Source organism: Centruroides sculpturatus, unplaced genomic scaffold, assembly GCF_000671375.1.
Source record: "Centruroides sculpturatus isolate CEXI.00-Female unplaced genomic scaffold, Cexi_2.0 scaffold162, whole genome shotgun sequence".
Taxonomy (NCBI): Eukaryota; Metazoa; Arthropoda; class Arachnida; order Scorpiones; family Buthidae; genus Centruroides; species Centruroides sculpturatus.
This window is the reverse complement of record NW_019384555.1, coordinates 119039-139342: the sequence shown is the minus strand read 5'-3', so window position 1 is coordinate 139342 and position 20304 is coordinate 119039. Positions and strand designations below refer to the sequence as shown.

Genomic DNA, 20304 nt, shown 5'->3' with positions numbered 1-20304 from the left:
ATAATACATATATTAATGCTTTCTTCTATGCACATTAACAGGAGTTTTAGTAATACTCATTAAAGATTTAGCTAGATATTGGGAGAGTTCATAACATTCATTAAAGATTGCTGAGAATTTAATCCAGATTCAAACCTAGATCCATTTCAGAGCAGTAGTATATATATATATATATCTTGGCCACTTTGTATATCCAGTCATCACAAAAACATATTTATATTAATAACTTTTTACAAAAATTATATTACCAGGGTTTAAAAATTGCAATTATCTATAAAATGAATGGATCATTATTTAGTTATAATCACTAATTACATTTTTATGATACAGTAGACTCGCTTATTGTAATTACGATGTCCCAAAACATGTAAGTTAATAATAATAATTATTAATTATAATTGTATAAATTGAAGATTTTTTGATAATATTTTTAATTGTTTTAATGAGAAGTTTCACTAATTGCAGTCTTATTTAATTACACTACTTTATGCCATTATTTGGTTATTGTTATCAGTATAGACACAATTAGTGGATTCTACTGTATTATAAAAAGTTTTTTTTCCCCCCACTATTTGTTTTACATAGGTTAATTTTAACTGGCCTGTAAATATATTATTTTTTAATTCATTAAACTACTTTTCTTTTGCAGATTGTGAAAATAGATGGTATCAAATATGAAATATTCTCTTGATATGGTGTACTGGTTTACTTACAGTGGACAGTTCATAATCATGTTTTTAACTGCAAATCATAGAATTGATGTTGATAAATATCTCCATTAAATAAAACCTGACAAACTGTAATTGTTAACGGTTTTTGAAAGCAGTTTTGTATAAATTATTTTTTCTGACTCATCAATCAATCAATCTGAATTAAAATTTTAACAATATTTTGTTATTTGTACATATGATTATACAAAATTTATGTAATCAAATTTATATTAAAAAATAATAATAATAATAGTACTTAAATGTGTTATTTGAATGAATTGTTTTATAACATTATATAATACAGATATATTTTTTTTAATTTATTTAAAACAAAGTTTTACTATCATTCCATTGAAAGACTTTTTGTTATACTTTTTTAGGCTTCAATCTACATAAAATATGTATCAGTTTTAAAAAATGTACAGAAAACAATGCAAATTGCTACTTTATGTAGATTAGTTTTAAAAAAATAACAAAAAAAATATAGCAGAGACAATAGAATAAAACAGAATCGGTAGGACACATAAGAAGTATCTTTAAAGTGACTGCTTAAGTTTCTCCCTCTAAATGGAGGCCTGACAATGACCATCACAATTAGAACAATGCCAGGTCTGTTCAAATTTTTACAAAGAATCAACAATTTAGAATTATGGTTTCAACTTTAATTAATTCTTGTATTTAAATCAAAAAATATTTTTCTGTTTTAAACTAAAGATATAAATATTTTATTACTCATATTTATAGAACAATGCCTCTGTAACACTAGATATAAACGAATTGTTATTATCCAAAACGCAGTAGAAGATAAAAGAAAAATTATTTACACAGAAAAAATTCCAAAGCGTATAGATTTAGCATATCCTGTATAAATATTTACATTTAAAAATAGTAAAAATTTGAAGAAGTGACGTGCCCGAAGAAACAAAGATAGATATAAGAAGCACAAACACCGGTTGTTGGTCATCGTTGTTGTTATACGTTATCCTACGTCACATGGCCGCTAGCAAATATACTGTAACATGTGAATGACCTAGGAACGAGTCCGCCTGCGCAGAGCACTTGTTGCGCCACCGAGCGCTAAAAGAAAACATTTAAACGATAGTATGACTTGGTCGAGTGTGGTTACGTTTAGCACATGGTTCTGCAACTGTGTTATAAGCTGTGTTTAGCGTGTACTATAACACGTAACCATGACTAAACAGAAAGTAATACAGCGCAGAGTAGAAGGCTGGCTTAACATTTGCGGTAAGTACTATATTGTTTTATTTAAATTACCTCTATATAGCGCCATTTTTAAACGTCGTCTCGTGTATTTAAATATGTATATACGTTCTAAAGTCTTGCAAATTTTAACTACGTTGAAACTTTGGTTTGCGCCGTGTTTAGTTACAAACTCTGCACCCTTATCTCGTGTCAGATTCGATATATTTGTCCTTGGTACCTGATGTAACTATGCACTGTCTGAGTAGACATTTTTAAATGTTTAAAATTCCCCTCTTGACAGAAATTTTTCTTCTATCTAACCTCGTTAGAGATGACCGTAAATTCTCACGATCATAACTTTCTCAGGGTCAACCACTCGATATTGTTGCACGGCAAACAACAATCAAGCACCATAACATTGCAAATGTTTTGATGGAAGGAAAAAAAAAAGTGCGAAAAATCCTTGATTGCAATTAAAACTGGCTTCGCAGACATTCAATCTGTCTCCAACGTCATTAAGTACGTGCCAGGCGGGTAAACTGCTTATTAATTCTGTAATTGCGACACTATAATTAAAGAATCGTGTGATAATTATGTAGACTTAACTATATACAAATAAAAAATACATATATAATAAAATATCATATCAGACTATCTCGAATTATATTCACCATTGTTTCAAAACCAACCCCCGATATAACAGACGGGGGAAGTAGATTCGATTTTTCTTTCACTCTCTCTCTCTGGAGACCTTCTAATGAGGACCACTTATCGAATTCAGTTATTAGTTCAACAATAGATTGACCAATTATCCGGGTCACATTCGATCACGTGATTGCACAGTTAAGCCGGGTGACGTCTCGTCAAAGAAATTGAAGACAAAAAAAAAACAAAATGGTGATAACAAACTGACGGATTGTTTTTGACAGTTTGATAATATTTTCTTCTTTAATCGGGATGCCGCTGTACGAAATTAAAGAAAAACGTGTCTAAATTCTGTAATTCTAATCCAAAATTCACGATTTATTTTTAAAAAAAAAGTGATAAAAATCGAGACTTGTCGGCGCAAATCTGAAAGTTTACACCTCGTTACTGATATCAAAATAAATCGCGTATATCGTTACGGCCTTCAAAATATAGAAGATAATATTGTTAATAAAGCTATAAGAAGCTTCATAAAAGAAGACTTCTTTCATCTAATTGAAGGTTGATCTTTTACTTAAACTCTGCTGATGAATAAATTCATCGACATCTTTTAATAGTCAATTAGATAATTAAACACTTATACGGGGCGAATTAAAATTGACTGTTAGTATAACAGGCAACTCAGACAGAATCTAACAATGTGTGACGAACCAATGACAGGAAGTCAATGTCATCTTATTCAAATGGATGACAAGATTTTTTTTTAACATCCTTTGCCGAATTAAATGGAACTTTATCTAATCTTAACGGTTTTTACTAGTTAAAACATATTCAGAATCCTTGTTTTTTTTTCTATTTAATCTCGTTTAATTATTCGTAGAAGTTGCGTAACTCCTTTCCTCTGTCTTCCTGTTACGCTTCGCACTTCCTTTATAACATACATTATAGACAATTTAACGACATTTTTCTACTAATTCGGAAGCTAGTTTTTTAAATTCGAACCCGTAACGGTGCTAAAATTAAGACCTTAACCAGTCGGGCTTCCCTATAACGTGTGGGTCGAAGTTACACGGAGTCGAGCCCTATTTTATTGCACTTTACGCCCATTAGTGACGAATTCTCGAATGATTCACGGCTTCTAACATACTTTTATAATCCAATAGCCCTAATGGCTGCGTAACATTTCGCACCTTACTCTTTAAAATCATTCATGTGCCGCTCTTTCAAAAAACCATCCGAGTGTATCGAATGACTTTAAGTAATTCAACATTACATCTGCTCGAGTCGATTTTTTAATATCCGGTACTCTGTACCCAACTTTATGCGGCTTTAGTTACATAATCCAGACATTTATGATGCTGAATGAATGAACAATAAAACTAAAACATGTCCTATATGTAAGTAATTTTATACAGTAGCAGTGCATCTTTGTCAGTAAAAAAAATTCATACCAATATTCATAATTAGTTGAAGTAAATTATTCCTTTTTTTTCCTCCTTCTCTCAAATGACAGCTCGTTAAGAATCATTACACTAAGTTTAAACTAATTTTCGTAAGCGCTAGTGTAAGTTTTCTGTGTCAGTTTACAAGCTACTCGAGTAAATTTCCTTATTTTACGTTTAAATTTCGCGATTAATACCGAATAAAGTACGAAATACGTGGCTTCGTACGTCACTTTTCGTGTAAATTATTATTTTTTTCGATGACGAAATAATAATGTTTGTTTGTTCGACAATCGGGTGATGATTATAAATACAAAATACGTGACTTTAGATTTATAAAACTGCTGAAGTGTTGGGAATTTATTTACTTATAAGTACATTATTAAACTTTTTAATTGCTTATTGTTTATCGTGAAATTTTTTTCTATACATTTCATTCTTTTGTGTGTAAATTACATCGTTAAAATCAACCGAAACGTGAAGAAAGAAATCGGATATCGATCGAAGAAAGTTTACACTATTATGTTTCTATGAGTTTGAAGTGTATAATTTTACGTGTAGTTTACATTACAGCGATGAATTTAAAGAAAATATTATATCGTTGCATTCTCCGACGATTTCATTTATTTGTTTAACTACAAAACAAAATATAAAGTAGATAATAAAGCGGTAAAATTATCTACTCTCTTCGGGTTTACTCAGGATATCGATAATCTTAGCGATGATTTAGAGTATGGGTGTAAACTCGTGACTCGGTGACATCATTTCCGTTATTTATAAAATGTAAGTAAACAAATAAATCATAATTTGTTTATATTATAAAAGGTTGCTACTAATTCTTTTAGATTTTTAGAATAAAATGATGCGGCGGATGTAAGTTGTCGACAGATACTTGACAAGGTGATGGAAACGTCAAAACAAATAAATATAGAAAAAACAACAAACTTTGGTTACAAGAGAGACATTAATTTAGAACACGCCGTTGAACACTTGAGGGTTTCAAGATCGAAATTCTAGTAATTGCAAAATTACAAAAGATTCTTTTAGTTATTTTACCGAGTTGAATTTTTGTTTAATTTCGCTCTTTGTGACCAATGGTATGTTGTTGACCCACTACAAGGTCTCGAAACGTAATTGGATACTGTAAGTCATGAGTATCACGAACAACGTGACTACTACAGTTCAGTGAGAACGAATGCACTTTCTTTGTGTATGATTTGTACCATTCTTTACCAATAATCGTCCACGGGCCACTAGTAGCCGAAAAGATTATAGTTTATTGGCATTCCGATAGAGCCTTTCGGTTTCTTTATTCCGTTTAAAGTTTTTATAAGAATGGCAGGTTACTAGATGTATCGAAAAGGTAAGCGATACACGACGTGATAAGTACTCGGAATACCGAAAGTTCGATGCTTGGAATACAAAAATGTCGAGTGTTCGATTGCATGGGAAGATGTCGAGAGGATAATTTAATAGTGTGACACGCCACCATTTTCGATTTAATGCTACGATAACATTGGCGGGTATCTTAATTGCGTATCCGTTAAAGTGTTGGCGATTTTTATCAGAAATCGAACAATAGAATAACTGAAAGTAATGATAAACAAACCAATCAACTTTATGCTAGAAATGTTTAGGTGGAATGCAATAATAGCAGGAAGTAGCGCGATAGTTGTTGACCAGAACTTCCGCACGATTCCACCAACGAATTTTTTTTCAGATTTTAAAAGATATCGAGATTCTATTAGCCCACACTAATGATTTATAAATGTATAAATCCACCCGTATAAATCTTAATCGATCCGAATAAAAGAGTTTGTAGACCCTTAATAAAATGAGTGTGACATTCACGCTAGACAAAACACAAATATGTTGTTGTCACCTCAATTATAGGTCGTTGGACATCGTTTTCTTTTCTCTATTGTTCTCTCCGAGCAGGAAATTCCATTAAGAGAGTGTCTTCTGAAAGATGAATATCTACCGTTGTGTGACTGACACGGATCTTTAGTCAGCTGACCACTTTCTTCCAATAGTCTGGACTAGTTAATAACTTATTCGAAATAAATCATCTTAATGTGAACAACCTTCTTTCAAACTTTTACCTTAAAAAACATATAATCCAGGAAAATATTCGGTGCATTAAATTATATAATAAACAAGAAGCTCGGGATCTTTAATTATTTTTCTTTACGTGCTTCGGGTCGTGCCCATTAATAACTTCGCATACGAGTATAACCTGTATCTAAATTATTTTATCCCTTTTTTTAAATTTTACTATATTATTATTTACTAGTAAAAATCTTAGGTAATTATTGGTCACAATTTTTAAGATAAACCATTTTTTTTTCTTCTTCTTCTTTCTAGAAAGTGCAGATTTACTGGGCATAAACAGATGGAGATATCAATACAATCCTACGGCGTGGTTTTCTTACTATTGCGTCCTGACCATGGACAAAAAGATTTTTACCCATTACTCTGTTAAAGAACTGCAGGTAATGTATTATTAATCGTAAACTATGTGTAAGATACGAGTGCTGTTAAGATGTTTAGCGCTGTTATTTAATGTTTGGAGTTCAGAAATCGATACGGGGATTTGATTTTACGAGTCATAAATGAAATTATAGAAGTGATACGCCCTGTGTGGTACTTATAAAGCACGAAAATTAACTAAGCAGAACTATTTTCGGGGAGGAATACTTTCACATCACTGAATTCATTTTTTTTACTATAAAAAAAAGAAATGTGAACTCCGATTCAAAACCGTGTAGTATTAAGGACAATTTCTTTTTATTCTAATGTATATTATTCGCTTATATTAAGTTAACATTGAACCCGTTTAAGTCTATAGTAAACCTAGCATAGATGAGTGAAACTTAAAAGACAAATTTGATTACTTCCTCAATTACATTGTAGTTACTTCCTCAATTTTTTATTCAAATTATAATTTAACACAGTATTTATAATTTACATACGTTAACATATTTAAATAAATTATACATTTTAGTTTGTTTTTTTTTCTGTCTTTACATTAACCATTTAAACGTTAATTAGATTAACCGCAAACAGAATAGTTTCGTTTCTATCAAAATAATTGTATTTCGCATTAATGTTTTAAGTTTATTAAATGTTATTTATGAGATTGTTGTTATTTTTTTGTGGGAAAACGGGCAATTACTTAGAGGAAAAAATTGTACGAAGTAATAAACTCTATTGGGGAAGACATAATTGCTCGAAAGAGCATGAAAACTCGTATGTGTCCATGATTTTTGCGATGTTCTCGTAAGAAGCATCACGCACGAGCTGTAATATATTTAAATGGGTCAATAACATATTTGTTGGCCACGTTATCCTTCGTCTTTTTCCTAAGATTTTTATTATTTTAAATAACTTTTTATTATCCTTAATAGAAAAGTTATGCTTAGTTGGTGTTGTTCTCGATCAAATTTCTGTTTAAAAAGATAACTCGAGGGACAAATTAATGTATTTTTAGATACGTTCTTCAAGTATTAAATTTCAGAATATTTTTTTTATAATTATTATTTTTTAATATAAGAAAGACATCCTTATGTTTTTAATGAAACACTGGATGTGAAAGGTTTCCTATCAAAGATAGTTTTTCAGTCTAAAATTAGAATTCCTATTATCGTTTCCTTTTAATTCCGGTAAGAAAAAAAAATCTTTTTAAATAACGCGCTTGTATTTAAATATAAAGTTATGTAATTTTTTAAATTTAATTTTAAAAAAATAATTATAAAAATTTACAACAGATGTCGCCACTAAATAAAAAATTTTTTTTCCTAATTTATTTTAAAATATGCCCGAAGTTTAGATTAGATAAGAGCAAATTATGTAAAAAAAATTAATTTTAAATTTATCACCGACGATAATCGCCTAAAAATTCTTAAAACTCGTATTAACGCCCTTTCTCTAACAGTAAGCGAGAATCCGTATATAGAGCTTGAAATGTTAAATTTTTACAGTCTAATAACCGGTTAAAATAGAAAAGTGGCATCTCTACCGTCTTTTTACAATGGCGCGCCTTATATTAATGGATGCATTTACCGGATAAGGGTAACTCGTTACCACCTTTTCGTAATTCCGTAACGATAACTTTTATGAGGCTATTACGAGAACGTACACAACATTTTTTAGATATCATCCAGGACGTGACAGTAGATACGAAAAAGATTTCTCACGTCTTTTTTGTTCAAAGATTGCCGATGATAAGGGGGGGAGAAAAAGAATTGGACAAGATGCGTGACGTAGAAAATGCCATTTACTCATTTACTTCGGGCGCCATCTTGTAATGTATTTTTTAAAATTTATTTTAATAGAAATATTTTGATACGATTGGAGTTCGCTCGAATTTATTAATAATTTNACTCGTGATATTGTTTTGTATATAAATATATAAACGTGTTGTGGACAAGGACGTGTGCCGTGATTAAAATCAGAGTATAACTTAATATATATACATCAGATATGTCAGACAAAGGCACGCTTAATATTGTTTCCTTTGGTATTTAACTCCCTATCGTAATTTTATGTGATAAGAACACTTTAGTTTACTCTATTTGATCGGAATTCTTAAAGGAATTTTTACGTCACCACTTAAATAAACGGCGGCCGTACTAAAAAAAGCAAAAATTAAGAAATGAACGAAACCAATCTAGAAAGTCGGAAAGGGGCCAATTTAACGCATACTTGTGTGTCTGTTCGGGACAGTCTTGGTAGTTCCTCAGCCAATAACACATCCTGTTACAACCAGGAAACGACCACGGCCTTTACCACGTGATGTACCGAGTCGCGTACACAACCGGAGACGTCGTAAGTTCTACAAGTGTTTCTGAATGCATTTGTGTAACGTTGGCGGGGGATGTCCAGTCGAGGCATCGTAATGCCCTGGTGTTTAAATTAAACGTGTTGAATGTTTAATAAATCATAACACGTTACATTCGAATGCAATATAATATGGCTTAACGCAAATGCATTTATGACGTTTCTACAATAAAAACATTTTCCGAAAATGTGAATAAAATCGGATCAAAATCGCTTTAAATGTTAGAATTACTTTAAATTATTTTAAAAGGAAACAATAAAGATGCCAGTGATCTATTTCAATTTTGACGCGCTTCACTGTCACGCGCACGAGATAAAAATGTTAAATAACTTCCGTTTCCGGTGTCGGATTATGCCAAAAATCGATACATTTTATCGTAAAATTGAAGCGAATTTTTAGCTGTAAAAATCATTAACATCGAACGAGCCGTTATTTAGTTATGGGGAATGTATTTAATAGGAAAATATGGAAATTTTCATTATTTATATGATATGATTTTTTAAAAGTAAACAGTAATTCGATATACATATGAAGAACTATTCATTATTTTGATGTATTAGATTCGTACTGTATTATTTTTCAAGATGTATTATCATTACTAAATCTAAAAGTAGTGCATAATTTATTGTTTCTACTTTAGTTAGGAGATATTAGAAGATCCAAACTGCAAAAAGAACATCGTTTGAGTACTCCAATCACACCTTCGGTTCGAGAGGAAGTTAGCGAAGAATTAGCTGAATTGATTTTCCCTAAAAGTTCTGTTATTAGAGGTGAGAATCGTATAGCATCTAAATTTAAAGGGTATTTCTTTTTCTTTTTTTACTGTGTCGTGTAGAATAAAAGTATAAAGGGAAAAATGAATGAGAGAGACGTTAATAGATAAAGATCAGCATAATCTTCTTTCCTGTGTGTAAGTTTTCACGCAAGGGAAGCGTCGGAATTTTTTTGACCTTTCGTGAAAAGGAAATGGCCTTTTGGTTGTCTTTTCGTGAAGCGGAAACTCTTGGTAATTTTTTTTTATTTTATTTTCTCTATGCTTTAACAAATCTGGCAGTATGATTTTGTAATCATTCGTGTCTCCATCTATCCGCTAAAAATCTAACTAAATTCGATAATAATTATTACGAGTAAAATTTAATAATTAAACTGGAAAAATGCGTATCGTCGATTTCTCTTTATTTTTTCAAATTTTAATTTCAAAAAATATCAATACGTATTTAATAAGACTATAAGCAGAATTTATTTTTAGTGAAAATTACGTTTGAATTTTTCTAAATTTTAAACGAAACGTAATAGTTCGTTTAAATTTCGTAAGATGGCGCTACGAAATTTTCTAATTTGAACTCTTAAAACAGAGGAGAAGAGAGAGAGTGAGACGAATGCAAAGTGTTATCGATTGTTTTATTTATACCAATAAATACATCTTTTGTATGGGTATTGTGATGTAAATACGAAGTGGCCTATTTGTATATGTTAATTTTACCTCATTTCACTTTTAGATGGGCATCTGCTTTTTTCAAGATTGATCACCTGCCTTTTTGTACGGAGCTACTGCTTTCATACATCGATTATCCGCTTTTTACAATGATCATCCGTATTTTTTTTTTTAAGACTGATCACCCGCTTTTTTTACATTAAACAACTGCTTTTATTATAACGATCAATTGCCTTTTTTTTCTATCGATTATATAATATATATATTTATTTTTTCATGATTTAAATTCTTCTCTCTTCTTCCCTCCCCTTCTTGATAAATGCTTCTACATCGACTTGTATTTTATTATTATTATTTATTTTGTAGTTTTTAAAATTGAATAATTACAATTTTGTTTTGCTTATTGATTCCTTAACTAAATTTAGATTTTTCTATTGATTTTTTTTCCTCCCTTTCTTTTTACTAGTCTTTTTATTATTTTATCGTGTTTTTAAATTGATAAATTTGATTTTATTTTGTTCTATTTTTAATTTATGCCATCAGATTTTTAAATTTAACAGCTTTTTTCTTCCTTAGAACACCGTTATTTTTCTACTTATCACCTTGTTTCTAGGTCAATCAACTTCTTAGTTTATCAATTAGTTCTTAAGATTGATAAATTATTTTCTTCGAATTAGCAGACAAGTTTTTTATATGAATGTGCAATGTTTGTTTATGTATAAATCTATATATTTTTTTCATTTAGAGGAATAATAATAATAAATATTACCGGACAATCTTGTGCCAGTTATAAATCACACTTTATCAAATTGGCCGAGTCATTAAAACTTTATATAAATTATCAGCAAAATGAATTTTTTTCCTATCGATCCTTTAATAGATGTCTCCATTAATCACTCTTGCCGAGTATTTTATATTATTTACGATATTTTTTCATTACTCTTACGTCGCTATAGATATTTTCTCTAATTAATGCCAACGTAAAACTTTCAGCTGCACTCTCGAATTTTTTATTATATTATTTTTATTATTTTTACGCTTGTTTTCTCCTGATGGCTTCTTGAGAATTTTAATTTTCAATAAGTAGAGTTTTTTTAGATGGAAATTTGCGGAAGTATTCCAAGTCTAAATAGGAACCAGGTGATAACAAAGACATCTGTTTCCTTTAAAAACATCTGCATGTTAAGCAGATGTGGAGAAATAATTAGTATTCGAGTAAAGGAAGTAAACGTTTGGTCGAATTATACATTTATTAAATGCTCCCTTACACGAAAAATAAGTGTGTAAACTGTATAGGTATGCATTATTATATATAGCTTACTCGTGATATTGTTTTGTATATAAATATATAAACGTGTTGTGGACAAGGACGTGCGCCGTGATTAAAATCAGAGTATAACTTAATATATATACATCAGATATGTCAGACAAAGGCACGCTTAATATTGTTTCCTTTGGTATTTAACTCCCTATCGTAATTTTATGTGATAAGAACACTTTAGTTTACTCTATTTGATCGGAATTCTTAAAGGAATTTTTACGTCACCACTTAAATAAACGGCGGCCGTACTAAAAAAAGCAAAAATTAAGAAATGAACGAAACCAATCTAGAAAGTCGGAAAGGGGCCAATTTAACGCATACTTGTGTGTCTGTTCGGGACAGTCTTGGTAGTTCCTCAGCCAATAACACATCCTGTTACACCCAGGAAACGACCACGGCCTTTACCACGTGATGTACCGAGTCGCGTACACAACCGGAGACGTCGTAAGTTCTACAAGTGTTTCTGAATGCATTTGTGTAACGTTGGCGGGGGATGTCCAGTCGAGGAGTATGGTCGTCATTTGCCAGAAGAAAGAAGTATGGAATTTGTAAGTAGCTTGTCCCGTTTAAGAGAGATTTTTAAACTCATAACTTGAAAAGAAAGAGGAAAAAAAATAGGTTAATGTACAACAGGAGGCCCTACGGGAGAGGTCCCTATTGTGTTTTGGAAGCACGATTTCCATACCACACCCTAATTATCAAGAAAAATTTATATTGTTGTGCAGGATATCGGATGCCTTTCCAGTTTTTCTTGATAGGAGAAAGTTTGAAACTTTAACCTTGTCCCCGGTGTTAGCATGCATTTCTATTCTCGTACAGTGAAGAGAATGTGGGTCAAACAAAAATTTATTTTTTCTCCTCCCCTTCATCTTCGTCTTTATATATATATATATATATGTATATATGTTCTACAATTCGACCTAAGTTCCACAATTCGCTCCCCGGTCCGGAAGTTTGGATATACTTCCCGGATATGACGTCGAATTTTTGTAATTGAGAAGATGAATTATAGAACGGATGCATTTTCAGATAAACAGATAGAAAAAAAAAAACCTTATAATAATTGTCTTTACAGAAAATTTTTAAATTTATATCTCGGCCATTTTTAATTAATAAGAACACTAAACTCTCCTGTTTATAGTTATTTTTAGGGATAATAAATCCGTTACAGCATCCTTTTAAACTCGGGCTAATAATTAAATGTTTATGGAATAATAATAATAATAATAAAATTAAGTTTAATATTTAATTAAAGTGATAAAATATATAGAAAACGTATGAAAGAATATTATAAAATTTTATTTTATGCATTTTTTTCCCCCTCAGCATCAGAGTCGAATTCCACAAAAAGACATACCATCGGTATCACTCTGCCGACATCGTATTCTTTGGATGGATCTCAAGGTATTCCACTTACTATGGCTTATACGCGGTCGCTACTACAAAGTTAATTAAATGACTCACTTAATTTATACTTTAATAACATAACTTTAGACTAACTAATTAATATTGTAATTAAATAATTAATTATTAACAGATATTACTTGTTATATGGCACGGTAATGCTTACTTAATTAATATAAATGCTCCGTTCGATGAATTTTATTTCGCTGGAAAAATCGATGAAATATGAGACACTCCGCCTTTTTTCTTTTTTAAATGCATTTTAAATATTAATTTGCATAGTACTTAACTTTTTAAAAGCATATTATTGGATTTTTTATGGTCTCCGGAGAGGCGAAAACTCTTCAAATTTTTATTGAAGAAATGAAGCTCGAATTATTTTATATTTTCCATGATAAAAATAGAAATAATTTGGGATTTTTATGCCGTAAATCACGGTCTTTTCGATATTTTTATCGGAGTTACGGATCTAGAAATATCGACGGAGAATTTTTAACGCCCTTAAGAAGTTTGAAATTGTACTATTTGCAGTGATGGAACGGTTTTAAACGGGGCAGAATTGTTGTTATTTAACGTCGGCATTAATCTCGTTTAATATAAATATATATTTGCAACGTCATTTTTTAAACACTCCCCTCCCCCCGCATTGGGAAGTGCGGACGTGCCTAAGTTCGATGCACAAGCCTATATCCGCAATAGGTTCCTTGAATTCAGCCCAGGAAAATTGACTTCCTGTAACCCTGGATGCTAGCTGGGATTTGTCCATAATAATAATCAGATAGAAGCATGGGCTGTAATTATGGTCGATGTTGTAAGTGGAAAATAAGTCAAAGGTCATTCGACGAATCGGCAAGAAATTCGATTTTATCAGGTGAGACGTCACTTTTTTTTTTCTTTTATTTTCGGTAATTTGGTGTTTACGTCCTAAAGGGCATGCCGATCCACTACGAGGATGATTCATTTGTGTAGTTACTAAATTAGATTCGGTAGCTCGTTCCCCTAAGCATAGGGGTTGGGGAAGTTGAAAGATGGGTTAAATTAGCGCACTATCTAACAGAAAAATTATACACCCCTATATAGACAAATAACGGAATCAGAAGCCGGTCAAACTGGATATACATAAAGGAATATATTTTAAAGGAAACGTAAAAAATATGATTTAATTTTTAAAAGGCAGATGTTGAGTGTGACTTTTTGTAAGCTTCATTTCGCGCAGCTGTGGTTCCTACTTCACCCCTGGGGGTCCACCGTCTGCCACACTTTGGTCCCGTTCGGTCGCGTGCTACACGTTGTGTCACAACAGCTGCACAGTATGGTTAGTTCGGATAGCTCTGAGTGTATCGTCGGAGAAAGTTGTTTCAAACGAAGAATATCCAGGTTTTTGGGATTTTGCATTACCGTCGAACAGATAGATGATGCAGGTAAATCCGTTTGTTATATTTTATATATCCTATTCCATTACGTACGCTTCGAAAGCCGCCAATTTCGGCACTTTTGAAACTCCGCTCTCTCATTGGTCAGTAATTATCATATTTTAAATGAACCGTAACTTTGTTTATGATTTAAATAAGACAGGAAGACGTTTCGCACGCTTTGTTTCTCGGTTGTAACTTTATTTGTACTAATTCGCAACAACAGAAAAGTACTTCTTTTCTGGAAGTATCGGGTATTTGTTTGGTTTGCTGATAGAAAAGAAAGAAAAGAAAAATAATAATAAAATAAGAAGGGAATAGAAAAAAGGAAACAAATCTCTCCGGAAACACCTGACATGTAGTGAGTTTATTGTATAGAATATCACCGCCGACTGACAGAAGATAATACAATTTGAAAAAAACTCTTGTGATATACGGTCTTCGACTTCAAAGAAAATTTTAGTAAATTCTAACAGAAGTCATCGTTCGATAAAAATAAACTTTTTATTTTTAATAATAATAATAATAATAAAATTAAGTTTAATATTTAATTAAAGTGATAAAATATATAGAAAACGTATGAAAGAATATTATAAAATTTTATTTTATGCATTTTTTTCCCCCNATTTTAATTCAAAAAAGTTTTTTAATTTCAAATTAATACTATACTCAGTAAGGTATATTTTTTTCTTCCTTCCTTTTTAAATTAAAAAGTTGTAAAGGAAAATATAATAAAATAACCATTAAAAATTTAATTTTCTGCTAACCACAGCGTACCTTCATCGAGGTTACGTCCATCACGTTCTCATGAATCTCTACTTCAGTCGAGTCCAAGTGTTTTGGGAAGCTTAGATTTATCCCAGGGAAATGTTAAAGTCTCGGCACTGCATCCAAGCATTCTTGGTCAGGATAACTGTTTTCATTTAACTGCTGACGGCAGCACACGATATTATTACTGTCATACTGCAGCAGAAAGAGACCGATGGGTTAAGAGGTACGTACATTTAAATTACGAAAACTAACAGTACTTTTATCTTAAAATGATAAACGTTAATAAATAATCTATATTCAGTCTTAGAGGAACTATTCAGCCAGATCAGGAAAATATGAGAAGGACTGAAAAATCTCTACACATATGGATACTTGAAGTCAAAGGAGTTGCTCCTAAAAAAAAGTGTGTTACACTACTTCTAGTGCGCACAGATATTCTGAAGCTTTGAAATTCAAAGTAATTTTTCTCTTTTTAGATACTTCTGTGAATTATGTCTTGATAAAACATTATATGCAAGAACATCATCTAAACCAAAAAGTGATATGTGTTTTTGGGGAGAACGTTTTGAATTAAAGTAAGTTACATTTTGAAATAAAAAAAAAAAGAATAATCTATATTTTAGTTTTGAATTCTGATGCAGACCATGTTTAAAATTTTAGTAGCCTGCCAGAATTAGAGATGATCACAGTAAATCTGTACAGAGAAGCTGACAAGAAAAAGCGCAGGGATAAAAATGTTCTCCTGGGTAAGATGTAATTTTATGTAATTTAAAATTGAAAGTTTTCAATATTTAATTTTATCATGCAGAATAAAATGTAATATTTAAAATATTAGTTTTATAAAAGTATTTACGAATCACTTAAGTTAAAATTATATAGAATTTTGTTTTGAATAAAGGCTATGAGAGATTACAATAATATAAACTGGTAAGAAATAAAAATTTTTCTTACATCTTGATATGTGGAAAAGTAGCTTAACAGATAAGTTTGTCAATAAATATGTATTTCTTGCTTTAAAATAATTCTATTTGGGACAATCTGTTAATCTTAGGATCCGCAATAAAACTATTTATAGTGCAATTTCCAGAAGAAATTATAAAGTAGAATGAATAAAAAACATCCAAAAATACTTACGTCATAAATAAACTGTCAACGTTTAAATTATAATTAAAATAATTGAAAATTATAAATTATTTCTCCGAAATAATGTAAAAATATTATTTTAATCACTTACGTCGATAGAAATCTCACTTTCGGGTCGACGACCTTTCATTTATCGATGTTTTTGTGCTGATAAATTTGTATGATTCTGGCATATTTTCCGCCCCGATTTATAATATGCCCGACTCGACAGGTCAATGCAGTGTTCTTTAAAGATCTTTACTACACTTTTTAAAGATTAAAAAGGAAAAAGAAAAGATTTTTAGTAGATCCGAACCAATGCCGCCTCATCGTATCGTCTATCTCGCGTTACATTAACTTCAGTTTACGCGATGGAAAACCGACATACATTTTAGCAAAATATGTCTTTTTCGTACTTAAAAACTAATTTTAGAAAAGCCGGTAATAAGTTCGTTGGGGTAAAATAGTAATCCGATATTTTCAGAAACAGAAAAAAATTACATTTAAAGAACATTTGTAAGCGGTAACAGCTTTTACGATACGTTTTTGTGCGGCTCGTGTAAAGTCGCTAACAACTTTTATCACGAAAAGGAAGGGGGAAAGAAATGAAATTCTTCGTAGAAAAGAATTAAATATCCTCTATCAAAAATTAATAAGTTTTATACTAGAATCGAAATTAAACAACTGCAGAAAGTTTTCCGTAAGGGCATGCATTATACATTTTAGTTTCGAAAGCCGAAAACAATTTTTTTACGCCGAAAATACTTACTTCGAGTCTAAAAATAATGCACTTTTTGAGCTTAAATCTTTATTTTTCTTTTTTAAAAAAAAGCAGAGATAGATTAGGAAAAAAGTGCAGAAATACTTTTGGAACAGAACGTTTATTTATTTCTGGCCAAAATTTTTAAATTATTAAAAAAAATTCCGATCTAACACGTTGCATTCTACGATCTAATCCGGATGTCATAGACATCGAAATTTCTAGATATTTTGGGGGAAAAAGAATTAATAATATATCGTGAATCTGTGAGTCGTTGGATTAAAGTCTAACCCATCAATTCAAAACTTTTTAGACACGAAAAAAATATTTTTTTTTCTTTGAAAAAGGAAAAGAAAAACAGAAATGTAAACATGGTACATTGAAAGAGAGTAAGGTCTAGCGGCAAAAAATAAAACTACTTAAAAACTACCCAACAGTGATTAATCATCTACATAAACGAGAGCACTCGCGACTAATTACTCAACAAAGGAAATGACAATTAAATTCATAACTAGAAACGTTTATTTTTATTTTTACTGATTATCTGTAACGTGCAGAAAAGTTAGGGATTTGTCAGGAACGGTCTTTTCATCCCTAAATCGGCACTTGCAATTCTGAAGCTCGGTAAACATAGGGAACTGTACTATAAATATACCACAGGAAAGCCATGTATGCCTGTATGATAGCGATAAGAATTTTTTTTCTGTTTGTTGTAAGGATCAAACGAGTAATATTCCGGCTGGCTTTTATACGCAATCTCCTCTAATTAAAAAAATATTTTAAAATACTTAAATTTGTGAGGGCCACGCGTGTTACATGCCATGTTATTTTTTAAAAAGACCAAAAAATTCCATTGGTATATTTTCAGCAGTTCTTTGCCCCTAACGTTTGCATTCTAAGAATTAACGGGGCTTCGAGGAGTAATACGTCTTTTCTTCTGCAACAAACTAACCTACGTTTTCCCCATTCGATGCTGTTACGGGGGAGGATCTTTTCTTTTTTGTTTTAACAGTTACTATCAACATAATACTGTCGTTGCCCGCATCTGTCGAGACCGTTAAAAACGGGGTTTACCGCCGCTACCTTCGCTGGCAGGTGATGTAAGAAGGTCTTTAGCAGCTGGAGGGGAGGAGGACGAAAAAGGGTTCTCTCTGGGGTGAGGAACAGTCACGTGACTGGCGTCCACCAGATGGCAGCTTGGCGTTCCGCCGTTGACCAGATGGTGACGAGAAAGCGTGCCGAGTAAACGTGCGAATTGTGGTGAAAGATGACGCATTGCTTCATCGGAAGGGGAAAATAGATGCGGTGAAGGAAACCACTATGTTCAGGTATTACTTAGTGACTATAGCACGCATTTGTTTGTTAAGTATGGTTCCCGTTTCTGCACGAGCTCATTGAACCGCCGCTAGAGAATGTATTGATTGTTCCACACTGGCTCCTGTAAATCTAGTAGGCTGTAGTTAGGTTACCGAATTGTGCATTTGTGTTTATATTTAACAGGCCGCTGTTTATATACGACTTTTGATATACTATCGAGAAACGCTAGAGTAGAATTTTAAATATATTAATTAAAACAAAACCTTGGCTTTTCGTCGGCATTCTTATACACCGTTTGAGGGTGGCGTGGGGGTTATTATCCTCCCGATTGAAAAAAGTATAGGCTACTAGACAGATGCGCTAAAATTTCACGCCGTATCGGCTTCTTTTTCATAAAATTATCGATCCGTTTGAATAGTTACGATCTAAACTCACTCTATTCGGGGATCTTTTAATTATATTTGTGATTTTTTTTTAGATTTATCTCTCTATAGAAAACCAGTCTCGTGAACAAAGCTATGCATGGCATACCCGGACATTTCGACACTTCCCTACCAGAGGGGACTGTCAACCAACCGGAAATAACTACGATGACGTCTTACAAGGGCGACGGTAGCAGGGTGAAGATGATAGAAATCAGGGGATTTTTTTTAACATTAGATTGAATGAGGGTAAACGTACCTCTTCCCCAAAATGGAACAGTCGGTAACCAGGATACACACAAATCTTGTTTGGTTTTACATAAGTTAGCCTGATTTAGCCTTCGTTCTGACCGTTATTTTCCTGTACAGATTGTTAAATTCCGGTTGCACATCAAGAGTAACAGCTCTCGGTACTATTTTTTTTTTCCTTTTCTTCCCCTCCCTTCCAGTCACAGATTAATGGAGCATGGCAGTTTAGATTGTATCGGATGTTGTGCGACTGGATCCTGCATTCAGAACAGGATATTGTTAGAAGAGTGTACTATAATTGATATATCTAATAAAATTACTAGGGAGAGATATTGAAGTATGGGATCGATCGATCGGTAAAAATATTTCCGCTGCTATATCCGTGATTGTCACTATGGAGATATACAACTGCCTGATTTTTAGAATAAAATTAAGCGTTTTGTGTAAAAATCGATTGATGCCACTAAGTTTAGATTAGATATTTTATTTGACGTCGGCACGTTAAGGGAATAAACATCGAGGAGGGGGGGAAAAATTGATTTCTTTCTCAACTGTTATGTTTATCCACACTTTTAATATTTTTTCAATGTAAAGAAAAAAAATATATCCCGAGGAAAAAAGATTATGATAACAATGAAACTGATTTACTTCTTGTTACTTGTGAATTTTCCTAGTAGAACACTTATTTTCTTTCTTTTTATTATTTTTTCTAATGTGTAGATAAAACGAATACGTGTTTTACTACCCTAGTTTGTGGGACACTACATTTAACATCTTCGGTGTAAAAAACATACTAAATTTCCTCAAACAATCGAATATCTTCACACAATTGGTCAATTACACGTGTGAAGCCAAATCTGCGTTATATTGTTTTTTACACTCTCACTAATTGAGTTCCGTTCTAAGTGTCCGGTAGTAAACTCACCATTACGATGAAATTTACCAAAAAACCTCTAATCTAAGCTAAGCACGTAGAAGTTTTACGATAAATTATCCGTCAAGAACAGGATAAAGTTTATTGCAGACGGAGAAGCGTACAGGCAGCTGCTGGGGGAGTAGAACGTTTGGGCCCTAAACAATATAGCATTACTATCCTAAGGGGCCTAAACCGTTCGGAGAACAAAAGTTCCTGTGTCTGTGTGACTGTGTCCGCGTGTGGTTATTCTATGAGGTAATTGTTAGCCTAGTTTCGTTACCGTTGTGAGGTGGGTGTAGTTTGTGCGTCAGACACACAAAGAAAATCATTTTGGA

At 32.0% G+C, this 20304-nt stretch overlaps 2 protein-coding genes across 2 annotated transcripts in view; both read left to right on the top strand.

Moving 5' to 3' along the window:
- Positions 1–1775: 1775 nt before the first annotated feature.
- Positions 1776–20304, top strand: part of LOC111623798 (ras GTPase-activating protein nGAP-like) — a 42891-nt gene continuing 24362 nt past the window's right edge. Inside the window, exons 1-4 of the mRNA XM_023366498.1 lie at positions 1776–1955; positions 6365–6492; positions 9481–9610; positions 12923–13000. Coding sequence (XP_023222266.1) covers positions 1901–1955; positions 6365–6492; positions 9481–9610; positions 12923–13000 — 391 coding nt within the window. The 5' untranslated portion in view covers positions 1776–1900. The remainder of the gene's footprint in view (positions 1956–6364; positions 6493–9480; positions 9611–12922; positions 13001–20304) is intronic.
- LOC111623811 (ras GTPase-activating protein nGAP-like) lies at positions 15127–16223 on the top strand. Its single transcript, XM_023366518.1, has 4 exons — positions 15127–15406; positions 15485–15586; positions 15660–15758; positions 15844–16223. Exons 2-4 carry the CDS (start codon positions 15519–15521, stop codon positions 15938–15940), a joined length of 264 nt encoding a protein of 87 aa, XP_023222286.1. The 5' UTR covers positions 15127–15406; positions 15485–15518; the 3' UTR covers positions 15941–16223.

Excerpts from the sequence above, each read along its gene's own strand:
- LOC111623811 (XM_023366518.1), top strand. The coding sequence starts at position 15,519 with ATGAGAAGGACTGAAAAATCTCTACACATATGGATACTTGAAGTCAAA. Across the intron at positions 15,587-15,659 it reads GGAGTTGCTCCTAAAAAAAA|ATACTTCTGTGAATTATGTC; the intron begins GTGTGTTACACT and ends TTCTCTTTTTAG. Across the intron at positions 15,759-15,843 it reads GGAGAACGTTTTGAATTAAA|TAGCCTGCCAGAATTAGAGA; the intron begins GTAAGTTACATT and ends TTAAAATTTTAG.